General features: G+C 40.3%; 2 protein-coding genes across 12 annotated transcripts in view; one reads left to right on the plus strand and one right to left on the minus strand.

Moving 5' to 3' along the window:
• Nucleotides 1-505: 505 nt before the first annotated feature.
• Nucleotides 506-2,957, minus strand: cimip5 (ciliary microtubule inner protein 5). The gene is made up of 3 exons (XM_071471140.1): nt 2,557-2,957; nt 2,322-2,361; nt 506-1,904 (listed from the first exon to the last, which is right to left on the minus strand). Exons 1-3 carry the CDS (start codon nt 2,778-2,780, stop codon nt 1,707-1,709), a joined length of 462 nt encoding a protein of 153 aa, XP_071327241.1. The 5' UTR covers nt 2,781-2,957; the 3' UTR covers nt 506-1,706.
• An 854-nt stretch (nt 2,958-3,811) lies between these two features.
• Nucleotides 3,812-15,364, plus strand: part of LOC139614045 (CAP-Gly domain-containing linker protein 4) — a 42,323-nt gene continuing 30,770 nt past the window's right edge. For 5 of the 11 annotated variants that reach the window (XM_071471134.1, XM_071471135.1, XM_071471136.1 and 2 more), the window contains exons 1-6: nt 6,554-6,611; nt 7,885-8,031; nt 9,632-9,771; nt 10,374-10,467; nt 10,947-11,108; nt 14,140-14,258. In XM_071471134.1, coding sequence (XP_071327235.1) covers nt 6,572-6,611; nt 7,885-8,031; nt 9,632-9,771; nt 10,374-10,467; nt 10,947-11,108; nt 14,140-14,258 — 702 coding nt within the window. In that variant the 5' untranslated portion in view covers nt 6,554-6,571. Of the gene's footprint in view, nt 3,964-5,171; nt 5,319-6,553; nt 6,612-7,884; nt 8,032-9,631; nt 9,772-10,373; nt 10,468-10,946; nt 11,109-14,139; nt 14,259-15,364 lie in introns of those variants that run through there. The other 6 variants (XM_071471131.1, XM_071471137.1, XM_071471129.1 and 3 more) reach the window with 5 other exon arrangements.

The raw sequence follows: 15,364 nt of genomic DNA on the forward strand, positions 1-15,364 counted from the left end.
AAAACCGAATTCTGTTTTTGTGCCACAGTTTGTTTATGCATGCTTGGTGAAAATACAGAAATAAATAACCGAACGATCAATCATTATAGAAACATACATGCGCATAGATCGATAGATTGATAGATGCACAGATAAACTTTTATTTCCAAGGCGAATGTCTTTGGTTTCCTTTATGATTCAGTTAACTTGACGCAGTTTCCTGTCAGCCGGCATCCTTTCTCACTTCCGCACACATCCACTGAAGCTGGTTGGCTTGTGCACATTTTGAAAGTTGTGATGTACCTCCTGCCTTCTCATTTGAACAGTCTGCACTTCAACACTAGCTTATGAGGCACAGGTTACTGAGGTCAGAGAAGCATCTGAGCACCGTCAACTCAAAGTCACCTCTCAGCCTGGAATTATTCCAAATTTATCCTTTAAATTGCTTCATGTTGTATGATCTAATTAAACCATTGCTTTTATCTCCTACTTTTAATTTAACAAAATCCATCAAGTACACCAAGACTACACCCAAAATCTTTATTCCAATGAGATGTTGACTCTGATTACAATGTAGAAAGACTCACACCATACAATCACCCCAAGACTACTTTTTCAAATTCATAGAGGACCAACATTTTTATTCAAATTCAGACAAAAGGGGCAGTTAAGTTGTTCATAACAACATGTTGTTTATAACAACATAACACATACAGAACAACAATAAAACATTATACAGAATGGCATTTTAAGGCAGCTTCAACAAAAACCTGAGATATGCTGCCAGTTCCATGAAGTGCAGGTGGGTAAGCTACATTATCATGAAAATCACAAACATGAAATCAATGGCTTAGGTCCTGGAGAACATCTTACAGTATGTAACAGCTATTTTATGGCTTTTAAATTAAAATAATAAAACCAGTTTAACACCAAAACAAAATGTATATCAGTAAATAGACTTTTCATTCTTATGATAGAGCTGGTGTTAAACTATATGCAATGTTTTGCTTGTCTGTTTGTTTGTTTGGTTCTTGCATGCTTTTAAGCTTCATGTTTTCGGTTTTACTTTATTCTATTTTTCTTTTCATCTTATTTTATTTTATTTTTGTCCCTGCAACACTATTTGAGCACACAGGCTTTTGGGAGAGAAACATAGTGGTGATACAAAATTTAACTCATCCAAATTTGATCAGGTATCTTGTTAGATTATCAAGTATCTGATTAAATACTTGATGAAGCTCGGATGACCTGATCTCATCACCGAGGTCTTCCCCTCTCATCTGTCTTTACTCTGTAAGCAAATGCCTTTAACATTAAGTTTTGTACTTTTTGCATGTAACATTTTTTTGCCACAAAAACACAAACTTATAAATAAACACAGTTTCTGGGCATAAACTGAAATATAATCCATAAATAACAATTTATCTGGTATATTAAAAGATGTAGGACGGCAAACTATCATTTTCTTATTACTCCTGCCTGCTTCCCTGATATGGCTTCTGAATAGATGTCTGTATTTTACTTAAAACACACAAACAAACAAACAAAAAAACAATAAAAACCCACCACATCAAATCTAAACTCATGGCTGGGCCATGCTGAGTGCCACACCTTGGCGAACCCAAGCTTCCCACAAGGACAGTACAGTTAAAGCTCTGCAGAGTCCAGGCTAAAAAAACCCTTTTGTGCATAGGTGGAGATGTGAAGTGACTCATGTCCACAGTGGTCTAGCAGGGCTGCATCTCAGGATCCTGCTTGCGCCTGTGATGGCTTCCAGACCAGAGTAATAGTTTGTCCAGTCTGACCAGTTCACTCCCCAGTGGAGTGGACAACCTGCTGCCAAACATCTGGTTGGTGGTGTTGGGGACACGATCAGAGAAGAGCGACACGTAGCTGGGTAAAGGTTCCTCTGACTTCGGCTGTCCCTACAAACACACAGGGGAAAAACTAAAACTGAATCACAATCAGATGTTTTCTGATTGATGAACGGTCAGCTGTAGAATGGCTTTCAGATGAAGCTGGCACCATATTTATCTGACAAATGGGGCCTAGTTATCCTGTAATCAATTACTTCATATGATGCTTTTTACACAATATCAAGTAGGCTTATTGCTAACTGCAGGTTGTACCATTATAGAGATGATATTTCAGATAAATGCTGCAGCATCACACCAACAGTAGATATTCAAAATGTGTACATCATTGGTTTTTATTGTCAAAAAGGATTTCATCTCATTCTTGTAATTATTATTATTATCATTATTATTATTATAGGACTCGAAATGGCTGCGGTATAATACTAAATATGTTATTTTCAAAGTAGCCCTATTTCAATTACTTACCATCTGATCATAGTTCCTGAGAAAGTTCCAGTTCTTCTCCCTGTGGATCATAAAGTAGTGGTTAGGCTAAGTCTGTTTAGCTTCATAAACTAACGGGATTGATCAACCACGACTTAAAATTGACTCAACAACATCCCTTAGAAAAAAGTCTTGTCGTCATGTTTCGACGGGTTAGAGGCAGGTGCCGTGAGTACACAGGTTTCCACAGGACATCCTCTCCTGGGGCCGGACTCACCACTCCCGGGCTCCTCTCCTCTCACTCCACACCAGCTCTCTCCACACTCGGTCCTGTTTGACGGGGTCACTCTTGTCTGGATTCGGCTCCACGGACACCGCGTCTCCTTTGGCGTAGCGCGTCCTTTCCGCGGGTGGCTGGGTCGTTAACGGCCTGGCTCCACTGGATCTTTCCGGCAGCCGGTAGCCTGCGGAGGATACGCGCCTAACGTTGTTCAAGTCCATTCGGTTGGCGATAGAGAAACCAATTAAAGCTGTTGTTCAATCAGTAACAGGAGTTATCGATCATAGATAGTTAAGCAGATCGTGGTGTGTGCGCCAGTTGTGTGTGTGAGGCAATCACTGCCAGCCGCTTTGTTTACGTTTCCATGGAAACGGTGTGCGGCCAATTAAAGCGTGCGCCGTGTTCCCCCGCTGAGGGCAGTATTTAATTGTTGGTAACATATTGCGCTAATTTGCTATTGATTTAGCCTCAATGTCCGGAGTTCTTGGTCACGATTACAAAATGCGAGGAGACATATTATCACCACAAACATCTGCATCACTTATGTTGACTCATAGACCTCTGCACTGGATAACCAAACAGGGCGGTGACAGCTTCTGCGGGAAATTGATAGCTCTGGCCGCCTGGAGCAGACCTGCACTTGAACCAGTGAGACTGGGGTCAAGCAGCGAAGAGCAGGAGCTGAGAGAGAGGCAACCGCAGGAGCTGTGCGGTCACTTTCAATGAAAACCAGCATCCATTGTTGAAACTGCCCTGAATGTGGCCTCTCTAGTTCAGCATCACACACATTCACATGCTGCCCCTGGGAAATTATCTCTGTTGGATGGAAAGATGGTGACAGAAGCTGACAGTAAATGATGAGGGGCATGTTGGAAAACAATGGTACCCATCTTCAGTCCAACTCTGTCCCACTTTGCTATACTTGCAAACATTACATAATATTTGGGTGCATATGCTGCGGAAGTATCAGCAGAGTGAGTATCCCAGTCATATCTAGTGGAACAGTGGTTATAAAATGATTGTAAATTATTGAATTAAAAAAAATACCTTATACTTAAACATTAATGTGCACATTTCAGGGTTTGAAATTATTATAATTTATAATCTATTATAATATTTGAAAATGTTTAAAATATTTCAAATAACACTTCATCGGGATATGGAATCAGAACTATAAACTTTCATCTTTATTTTATCCAGCAAAGGTTGTGTATTGTTGTTTTTATTACATTTATTTTGAATACCGGAAGTATACAACGGACGCCTTTATTCTGAAATCTGCAGGCTAAAACAGGATGAACTTTAGCCATGTAGCACACTAGTAGAATTGACGGAAATTAAATCTGCTTCTGGCTGTCTAATCATTGTCCTCATGAGCGAATTCAAACGAGCCGCAAGGCCAAGGTAACGTTAATATTTTTATGTGCTGTCAGCTGCCTAAAATTATATTTATTTTTGTTTCTAGTCGTGCATTTGAAACTGCTAGAAGGCTTGGGCCAATATTTGTGCTAGATATCATTAACGTAGGAGCTAACGTGAGAAGGCGCTTCATCTCTCTTGGCAACTTTTTCCAAAATTCATGAGCATAAAATCAGTGGCTGCTAACTGTGCAATAATACTAGGCATCTACTAAAATGCATGTCTTGTCAGTTGTCTGTCACTGAGCCCCAACCGGCTTTTAAAGGTGCTAGCCAGCTAACAGTTTCCTGTGAGCGACCTAGGTGAAATAACAGCTGTGTAAACGGCAGAAGTTAATGGTGAAATCGGTTAGATGAGTGGTAACGCATCTTATGAGATCACATAGCTTCAGCTGTCTCCAGTGCTACAAACGTGTGAGGGAAGAGGGAGTGGTCACTGCCCTCTTCGGTTGCAATCGTTTAGTTAACACAGGCTAAAGCTAGCTTGAGACAGGAAGTAGCAGGGTAAACTGAGATAAAGTGCACAAAGAACGGCCTAATGTTATCATCTACTATACAGCCCAGCGTGTGCTACTACGCTGTGTATAACTAGGTCTTTGTGGAATAATATTTGTGTAGCTATTTGTGAAAAACTCTTGCCTTGAAAATAGTGGGATGCACACAGGTGTTTTCAATAATCCAGGCTGATGAGACCTGTCCTCAGGTGGAGGTGCTGGGGCCACAGGACATCACCGAAGTACATGTACGCAATACAAATGACAGGGGTGTCTAATTAGGCCAATTGGAAACACCTGGGGTGGGGGGCTCTTTTATGTGTAGGGGCTTCAAGAGTAAGAACCTGATCTGCTCCAACATGCTGAAACAAAACCAAGCCCCCCTCCCCAGTACAACATATGCTATATTGTATTTAAATAATTCAAATGAGCATGACTTCTTTTTTAATTCTATACTTAACCACATTATGAACGAAGGTTGTGTGCAATACAACCCTACAACAAACTTTTTGTTGTAATGATTTGCTTAACGTGGCTTATGATAGATTCATATACACTCTAGGCAGTCAGAAAAGCTAGTAGCATGTCTGGAGTGAGTTGCCATAAAGCAGTGTGTAGCCATAAATCAGTTTGAAATATGACACAACATTGTCTCTGCATCAGCTGTGAGGATGGGAACAGTATGACATCATGGGTCAGACAAACAAGGACAGGCTTATTGCAAAAGTAGGCCATTGTCCCAAGTCATGCTGCAAGCTCTTAATCTCTAGACAGCCTGTCAGTGGCCTCAGAGAAGCGCAGGGGAATTTCTCATCTCACTCTTCTCAGCAGGGTTAACAGCATGAAGGTTTGTGCTGAAAGACTGACTGAAATGACAATTTATATTTTCTGTTTAACAGATCAGTCAGGCATTAGAAATAGATGGAGATGATCACAGTGCTTGTTTTATTTATTAATTTATTTGGTCTGAGCCTGATATTCTACTGCAGTCTTCTGTAACAGTACTGGAAAACTACTAGTCTGTGCATGCACTGCTGTATGTGGTGTGGAATGAATGCTTTCCACTGAGGCTCTCGGTTTAAAGCTTGGTTATTATCAAATTTTAGTTCCTGATTAGCCTAACTGAAATTTTCAATGATTGTCTTTACACTTTACACTGTCGTGTGCAAAACCTAAGACCCTGGATTTCAGTTGGAACTGTCTTAGTTGCATTGTTCGTATTGGTTTATTGGGGATTCATGGGAAGTTCTACTGTGATCTATATTTCATACCACTAAAACTCACTCTCAAGCTGAAGTTTTACTTGAAAAACCTTCTCATGTCCTGATCCCCATCAAACTGAACTGAGAATACTGAGAAAACTGTTCAGCAAAACAACTGTTTTGTTAGACTTTTACCCAAGCATGCAGTTAGATATGAAGTGAGAAGTACAACATGCCTTTTTCACAGGAGACATTCTGACATGTCACAGCAGGAAAAGCAGTTAATGATGGCTGACTTCCATTTAACTGCTTCATCGTCTTGTTGTCCATGCTGGTTCACTATCACACTGTTATGGCTTACTGGGACATTTGAATAGAAACTCTCTTTATGGAGGTGGTAGGGAATTATTGTCCTGCCTGTGGGTGCTTTAACAGGGTGGAGGCTTGCTCTCAAGGGGTATTGGACACTGGCCTTTACTGTGAAGGGCACTAGTCCAAGTCACCACCATCACGACTTTGCTGCCCTTTTATTCTGTGTTTCTTTGCACTGTCACCCTTCATCCACATTCTCTGCATTGTGGGTCTTTATGGTTGACTAGTCAGATGAGGCGGCAGTGGGGTCAGCAGTGCACATGGCTGGAAACTGAGAGTGACATTCCAGCTGGTGAGAGTCAGGACTGAAAACACTATCCCTGGTAAGTGTGCAGGCTGTAAATAGTCACTGGACCTGGGAGTCAGGGGATCAACAGGGTATGATCAGAGAGTGGAGGTGTGTTATTGGAGATTGAGGAGGGGACATTCAATGTACTTGGTTATTTTGGGTAGCAGCTTGGTTAGATTTTCTGCTGGACCCAGTCTGTATCTCTTGATTTGAACTTAGCTGGACTGGGAGGCTCTCATGGACATCGACGAGAAAGAGGATAAAGGAGAAGATGACAGTGAGTGTTGGTTGCTTGGGCAGATTTTAGGATCAGTGTTGCCTTCCCAGGCTTAGGCCTCTGTGTGTGTGTGTGTGTGTGTGTGTGTGTGTGTGTGTGTGTGTGTGTGTGTACTTGTACTTGCTACATAGTAAGGACCAAAAAAAGTATTTTACTAACAGAGTGAGGACATTTTGGCCGGTCCTCACTTTTTGAGACACCTTCAAATCACATTTTGAAGGTTAAGACTTGGTTTTAGAGTTATGGTTAGAATTAGGCTTAGGTTAGGGTCAGGGTTGGGGTTAGGCACTCAGTTGTGATGGTTAAGGTTAGGGTAAGGGGCTAGGAAATGCATTATGTCAATGAGTGTCCTCACAAAGATGGAAGTACAAGTGTGTGTGCGTGTGCGTGTGCGTGTGTGTGTTTTATCACCGTCTTAAGTTTTCTGTCCTTTTCCCCAGCTTCCCCAACTCTTTTAGTTTCACAGTGTCAATATTTAAAGATTAGGCCAGTAGATAAGTCTATGTCCATCATAAACCTGTCTTAAAGATTTTCTCTAGGAAAACTAAAACCATCACTCAAGCTTTGTTTTATGACACTTTAAATTTATTTTGAGTCTAATTCAGATTTTCTAAATCTGTAATCCTTAGGCCTGTATATCAAATTATCTTGATGGTTTGTCATCTCAGATGTGTCACATCATCATGTCCTCATGATACCTCAGTATGTATGACATTCTCCTTTTTGTTTAAGAGACCTCAAAGTACCATAACACATTCAATATGAGAGCATTGCTGCTCCGAGTGTCCTGTAATTTTGTGCAAGAAATGCATTTTTCTGTATTGCATTTATTGTGCAGAATCAGCTGTAACACTGTAATATCAACTTGTGAAATTGTGAAATCAGTGTGTTTGTAAGAGAGAACTCACAAGTCAGTTTGTCTGGAAGTTTTCCACTTCAAAAGTCTTTGAATAAAAAATAAAAAAGTGAATAAGAATATCACTCTGATGTAAACAACATTCAAGCTGTAGGTGTTGATATTGTACAGCATAGATATTTCTTATCCAATTAATGCCACTTTGAGGTCTAATCACATGCAGTTTTCTTAATAGTGTAAAGTACAAGGTCCACTTTAGGAGATATATTGAGGAGCTTACAGTATTGATGGGATGGTACTATATCACCACCATCACTTCATTGTAGTCATGTCTTCTTATAAAAGAAGTAGAGTTCTCATTGTTTTGAGATTAGACCTACTTGTATTCTCAGAATAGGATTTCTAATATTGTTCCAGACACAGGCCCTGAGGGGGAGATGACAAAGGAGGATGTGTCAGAGCCTGTCGAGGGGGACGCCGTCCTGGGCTGCCACACTGCACTGTCTTCCCTTCAGCGGCCAGTTATCCACCAGGTGGCCTCTGCACCCATGCCCAGTGACTATGGTGAGGATCTGCACACACTGAGTACATTCACCCAGGGAGGTGTGTCACATTTCAGGTTAATTAACACACTCACTACAAACTGAATAGATTTTAAAATGGTTGGATATCACATGCTTTACGACTGGAATATAAAAACATTTGTAATACGTTTTTGAACCTGTAGTTGAAATAATGATCGGCTGCTGACAAATTATTTTTATTGATCATTGGCTCAGTGAAGCATTCGGTGAGACTAATCAAGATTCAAGCAGGAATAATCATGTCTGATACGATGATCCTGATGGGATGAAAAATTTGAAGTCCTGAGCCCACACTCATTGTTTTCAGACTCAGTTGGGTTCTCAATTGCTTCTTTTGGTTCACAGTAGGCCCACCCCTCTAATAGTCCATCAAATGCTAGTTGATGAGAAGAGTCTTGGAAGAGTAATTTTTAATTGGTCAGTTGGTTCCAAAAAGAAAAAAAAAATTAAACTCCACAGGAACTGTCAGCACTCAGTTGCTCAGTCAGTCATAGACAGACAAAGTTTAGACAGCTGGTCCCTGCGGTTATTAGATAGAAATGTAACTGAACATCAGGGGCTCCTCATAAATGGGCATATTTAGTAATAAGAGATGTAGAGACGTTGTACAATGTAGTACAATGGCAACAACATCTTTTATGCACACGTGTGACAAGCAGGACTGCAACACCAACTCTAAGGGAACACGCAACCTATTGAAACAACCTGTAAACACAGGACAGCCTGTGTAACATACCGGTATGTCGGGCAGGAATTCCAAAGTGTGGGATCATTTGAAGAAGCCAGAGGCAAACATTTACTTATCATTTGTCGACCTCAAACAACCCTCGTCATTTGAAACATGTAAGTAACCTAATATTAGCCATGTAGTATGGCCACTCTCTGTAACCTTTTCCTTTCTGTTCGTTCTGACACATTCAGAAAAAATATTGCTTTGGCAGTGTTGTTAAAAAGTGGTTCGCTTCATGTGCACACATGTAAAATTTATGTTTTACAAGCTCATTATTATGGTTTTATATTTATTTTTAATGTAGCACAGTGTTAGCAATGTTACTTATAAAATTCTTTCTCTATGTAACTATGTATTTCACAAATTAAATCAATATCATAAACATGCAATGACTAGTCGGCTGATGAATTGACTGCCAGTTGACTGTGGTCATAGGCAGCCCTAGGTCACAGCATGCCATCCACTGTCACATCAGATTTCATTCACCTCTGCAAGCACAGCAAGGGCATTGACTGAATTGTAGTCTGTTGCACAAAGTTAATATTTCTCTGTGCAGCAGGGTTTCACACATGCCAGTGTTTCCCCTGTGTTGAGTGTTTTTGGGGTGGGTAGCACTTAGGTAACAAGTTGTGAGCCTGTCTCTATGCTCTGCTCCGTGTGTCTGAGGAGAGGAAATGTGATTGTAAATGACAGCAAAATGCTGTGGTAAGGGACACATTGCATGATCTCTTCACATGCATAAGCAAGAGAAAAAGAAACATAAAGCTTTGGATTCCTAGTTCCACTAACCAAGTGAATTACATTACAGTTAATATTTATCTGTTGTTTTTGTCCCTCCTACCACCTCCAGAGTTCTCCTTCTTTGACCCCAGCGAGCTGCAGTGCAGGGAGGTTCTTCAGGATCCCAGCACCACAATACCAGAGCTATTCGCTGTCCTCAGGCAGTGGGTGCCCCAGGTTCAGAAGAATATTGACCTTATCGGCAATGAGGTGACGTCATCCTGCATTTTTTTTTTAACGTGCTTAAATACTGTTTAATTACATTGCCTTAGTGAAAACCCTAATTTCTGTACTTTGATGCATTTATTTGTGATAACTCACAAATGACTGATTCCATCACTTACAAGTCACTGAAGTCACTGCAAAAAATACAGTAAGAAATAAATTGCAGGCACAATATAACTGAAAACACCTGAATACTTTAGAATAAAATGAAACTTTTTTTTTTTTCTTTAGGTTGTTGATTGAGGCTATGCCAACACCTCCCCCAAACCACCTCCACCCAGAGTTACACAAAGTAGCTGCAATGCAGTAAACTGTGCAGGGAGGCACTTGTCTCAAGTGTAAAAGCAGCCGATTATTTTCTCTCACGTAATAACTGCTACCCTTGATAAATAAATGACATGTTTCAATTTCAGTTAGCTCAACAATTTTTGGTGCAAATTTAAAGATGAACAGAGTTATGAGAGGTCTAGCTCGCTTGTCATTCATCAGATCAGAGTCCCCGAGCTTCACTTCATAGCCCATTATAATATTCCTGTACTGTGACACCAGGTCCTTAGTGGCACACTACATATTTTGTCTTTGCACAGATCCTAAAGAGAGGCTGCGGTGTGAATGATCGAGATGGACTGACAGATATGAGCCTCCTGCACTACTGCTGCAAGGCTGGGGCCCCAGGCATTGGTTAGTATTGACAGGGGTGTTGAATAAACACTCTCCAGTGGACTGTAAAGTGTACACACATCTACTGTCTTGTCTCAGTGTTAATTTATCTTGCTACTCTCACAACTGAACATAATCCTTTATGACTTGGTAAGCACTGTTATTCATCAGTATTACTTGTCAAACACAGTCCCTAGTGTTGACATAAGCTGCCTTCTCACATGCACTGCAGCCCTGAACTTTTCTAGATGCTACCTGGAGGAGCTGTATGTGTGAACGTAAATGTCCGAATCCGACTTTGCCCTGTCAGCACCGTAGTACAGAGCCCATGTGATGTCCAATAGAGGCGATGTGTGAATAGAACAGCCATTGTCCAAAGAAGCTATTGGAGACGTTTCTATTCTGCCTCCTGCACGTTCTACCTGTGCACTACTTGTCTCAGGAATTTCCAGTATGTGTGAACATAACATAACAACATTGTTTCCTCCTCTGTTCCCCAGGTGATGCAGAGACAGCAGCCAGCTTTGCCCGCCAGCTCCTTGGCCTGGGTGCTGATCCTAACCTTCGTTCACGCTGGACTAACATGAGGGCCCTGCACTACGCTGCCTACTTTGATGTGCCGCAGCTTATCCAGGTGGTCTTGCAGGCCTCCCAGTCTGGAGGTGAGAGCAGAGATGCAGCCAGAGGAGACGGGGGAAGGTCGCCTCAGCAGTCAGTACAGGGCAGACATTTCTGTTTTCAAAACCAACTGCTGTGAGGATTAAGACCTTAATAATTTATCTCTTTCCTGCAGTGAACATACCGAGTTGCCAGTTTATTAGCTGCACCCACAGAAGCTTCATTTAATAGCTACAGTCAGTGCAACACAAAACAACATGCCTGCATTGCAACCTGACTTTATGTTTTTGTTTTGTTTTTGTTGTAGATGTTAGTCAGAGAGATGGCTGTAGTTTGTAGTGCTTTTGCATCATGTGGTAAAAATTGTCAACCCTCTTTTTATGTAAGTGGGGACAGTGGATATAGTTAGGTGTCAGAGAAAAGTGTGAAAACATTCATTTAAAAAGTCAAAGTTACATTTTGATAGACTGAACAGTAATGACAGTAGCCCCCTTAAGTTGTGAGCACCCAGCTCAGGTTATGATCTATCGCTATGTTAGCCTTACGAAGCTAATGTTAGCCATTGTGTGGGGAGCATTGCTACAACTGATGCCAATTGCCGCAATTCACAAACCAATAGTAACATTTCAGGACATGAGCGTTTGGACGAAATGTTGTTAATATAAAGTTAACAACTTAAACTCACATGACCTGAATTCAGTGTACAGATGCTGAAGTCTGTTTTTGAGCTGCTTAGATAAGTTTGAGTTTTTTTTACTCCTTTCATCTGAAATGCTCTGTGGCACCATTTGCATGCTGGCTTTTTTAGTCATCTGTAACTTGTCCCTGATGATTAGCATCAAAAACAAAATATCTCCACACATCATTCTTGCTGTATATTTTTTTTCCACAAGTTGTGGCAGACCTGTTGATGCACCTGCACTCGCTGCTGCCATTTCACATGTTGTTGTTAATGTTTACTGTGGCGCCTTTTTCTTCTCTTTGTCCTTGAAGTCAAACTAAACTGGACACTTGTAGTTGCCCTCATCAGTCTTAGAAGAATCACATCTCCAGTGCTTATGACATTATGGTACCTACTGTAGAAAAACAAGCACAGTCACCTTTTCAGAATTTTGTATTGACTTGGTCCCAAAGTATCGGTTCTCATGTCATCCCTAGTTGCCGGTTTCCCATATTTTGATTATGTTTTAGGGTGTTGTTCAAGTAAAATTTTGTCGTAGGTCATGTTTTGGATGTTATAATGCACTAAGTTTGTGTTCAAGCCAGTTTTATTTGAATAGTAAACACATTAATTTGTGAAAGCCCCATGTACAGTATTTGTGTAAATCATGTCATAACTTGTGATTTCAGAAACATTGATTTTACCACAACTTTGCATTGTATATCAGAATCCTGTCTTTATAACACTGCTGCAGGTGTTGTTAGTAAGGTCAAATAATTCCCCATGTTGTATTTTCAGTGGTTACTGGTTATGATTATTGACAGTGAAAACTAGGTCTGTGCTCTAAATACAGAAAATGGGTCTAGCAGCTAAACAACAGGATCTGGTTAAATTCTGAATGAGAATTGTAGAAAACTGATGCGATAGGGTAACATCATACACCTTCAGTGGCATATACACATAGTGGAGAAATAGAAGTCCCTGTTCACTGCTCTTGTGTACCACCTTTGGCCCTAATAACAGCTGCCAGATGCTGTGTCAGTGACTCAGTAACGGACCTGGGGCATTTTCGCAGATGCTGGTTTGCTGAGTTATCTGGATAGCTGATGTCTTTTTCATTAGTACGTGCTCCAGTTTTGAGGAGGTTCCAGGTTTTACTCAGCAAATTTAAGATAACTCAATAAACTCAGTAAAGCTGACTCTTTAACAACCCCCCTTTATTGTCTTAACTTGTTAATTTATCAGAGGCTCTTGTTTTCTAATACAGAGGTGGACCAGTTAATTGATTTGGCCTGTTAATTGCCACAGATAGGTGGTTTTAGGGGGAATTGGTGGGATTTTGGCCCATAGCTGCGCTGCCTGCACCTGTCACGTGGGGATGTATATCACAGTTCTGCATGGAGAACTGTGATGTCAAGTCAAGTTAATAAGATAATTTATATTTAAATGGAAGTTAACTTTATATAAGACAGCTTTAATCACAAGTTATGATAAGGCTGTTGGTTATAGTATGGCATTATTAATGCATGAGACTGAAGGTAACTGCTGCTCTGCTGAAAGCATGCTGTCTCTTTTACTAGTAAGTGCGAGCCCCACACAGCTATGGACCAATGGGCATATCTGATTATTTAGGGCCACTTTTGCTCAAAATATGTGTGTGCATGTGTTTAACACATGTGATGTGTGATGCTATAAATGTGCAACAGACTTTAAATTATGTTTTTCAATCTAGTCTATATCAGAAGCAGTTCTCCACTTCACGGAAAAACTTTCAACACATCTGACCTATTTTCAGTTTATTTCTCCCCACAAAAGTTATCTCTCAAATATATGACACAACACTATCAGGTGTTTGTCCACAATACAATACGGGCAGACACAGAGGAAAATAAACTAACCACCTGTTACTTTCCTTGCCAATTTGGCTTTCTCTCTTCCAAATAATTGAACCATCTAACTATTCATTCTTGAAATGATATCACACACTTTAGGATCCTCCCTACCCAGGAAATATGCGCAAACATTAATAGTTTGTAAGAGTGGTATTTTACAATGTAACTGGATATTAGAACAACAAAAAATCTGTACCATTACACATGATTACACAACTTGCTGCTGTGGTGGTGTTTGAATCTCCTAACACCCATGATCAAGTCAGGCAAATAATGGTTAAAGTCTGTTCTCAGCAATCTGTTCAAACACCAAGTGTGATGCAGCTGTTATTGCACACATCTGGTAATGTATCAATACTTAGAGCCTAAGAGGCAGATCCTTTCTCTGCTGGAGCAGGGTTTCAGTTTTTCTGGCAACTGAGATGTGAATGTGTTTTAGCTTGAAGCGATTGTTAGAAAATGAAACCAGACAACATCACTAACTGGACAACATCACTATCTCCTTATTGCCTTTTTTTGTAGAGGTCGATGCCACCTGCAGTGACTTTGATTTTGGCACCGCCCTGCACATTGCTGCGTCCAACCTGTGCACATCAGCTGTCAAATGTCTCTTGGAGCTTGGAGCTAACCCTGCTTTCAGAGTAAGTGACATTGTTCTCCAATATACACTCACACACCAGCAGGCATTATGGTTGTCATAGGAGTTTGAAAAATTGAATTCTCACATCAAACCATCCAAAATGCTATTTAGTTTAAAGGGGCTTTTCTCTGTGTGGGTGGTGGTGATGGTCACTTGCCAAAAGCTTCAGCCATCATTGAGTTACAATACAAGAGGTTATAATATGCCTTGGGAACAGCGCTATTTCTTCAAGGCAGACTGAACGCTACAGTGGAAAATGCTGAGATGGTCTTTCCAGATGGGACTGGCTGGTTAGCATGCTAACATCAGTAGAAGAAAAGAAGCCAATCCTCACATTTGAGAACCTGAAACCTTTGTCAAAATACTTTTAAATAAATTGCTTAATGAAGTAATCATTTCCGCTCTACTAAATCAAATTACATAAAGCAGGCAAATACAAAAAATGAAATGCTAGCATATTACTGAACCTGTATCTCTCTGACAGACACAACAAAGACTAAACACTACAAAGGTTGTTTGTACAGCTATTGTATTGGATTTCATTACATTGTAGGTGTTGTTGATACTGCTTCCACCCCCTGTATTTGCTCACAGATGTCATCAGTCAGAACTTCATTGAAAGCAGAAAATTCACTCCCACAATTTTCCCACAATCATATTTACAAAGCTTTTTCTTATGTCATGTAATCCTAGTTCCATTATTTACTGAACAACAGAAATACAGCAATTTGGTGGAGGCTTTTGTAAAAGAAGTCCTTAAACTAAGTTAAAAAATATATTATATATATAACATTGCAGCCTTTTAGTTGCTCTCTAAGGCCTCACAATTATTAGATTTCAGATTTTTTTTTTTTTGTGCACATTCCCTGTGGCATTTTCTGTCTCAGCTACCAGACAAGACCTAAAGAGGCAGTTGTTTGAATACAGATTTTCCAGACATGTTTTGAATACATCTACCACTTGAACATTTCTCAGTGTTCAGTCTGTCTGTCTTGTGCCTCTTAGTAGCATCTTTTGAAGCCTTGGTTGTTCTGTTTAAAGTTTTTATCCATACTAGAAGTTGCATGTCTCATTGTGGCATCATTCTTTACATTAAATGCTTTTTCA

Source organism: Trachinotus anak, unplaced genomic scaffold (assembly GCF_046630095.1).
Source record: "Trachinotus anak isolate AG129_WGS33_773 ecotype Australia unplaced genomic scaffold, CSIRO_AGI_Tana_v1 ptg000033l, whole genome shotgun sequence".
In the NCBI taxonomy this organism is placed as follows: Eukaryota; Metazoa; Chordata; class Actinopteri; order Carangiformes; family Carangidae; genus Trachinotus; species Trachinotus anak.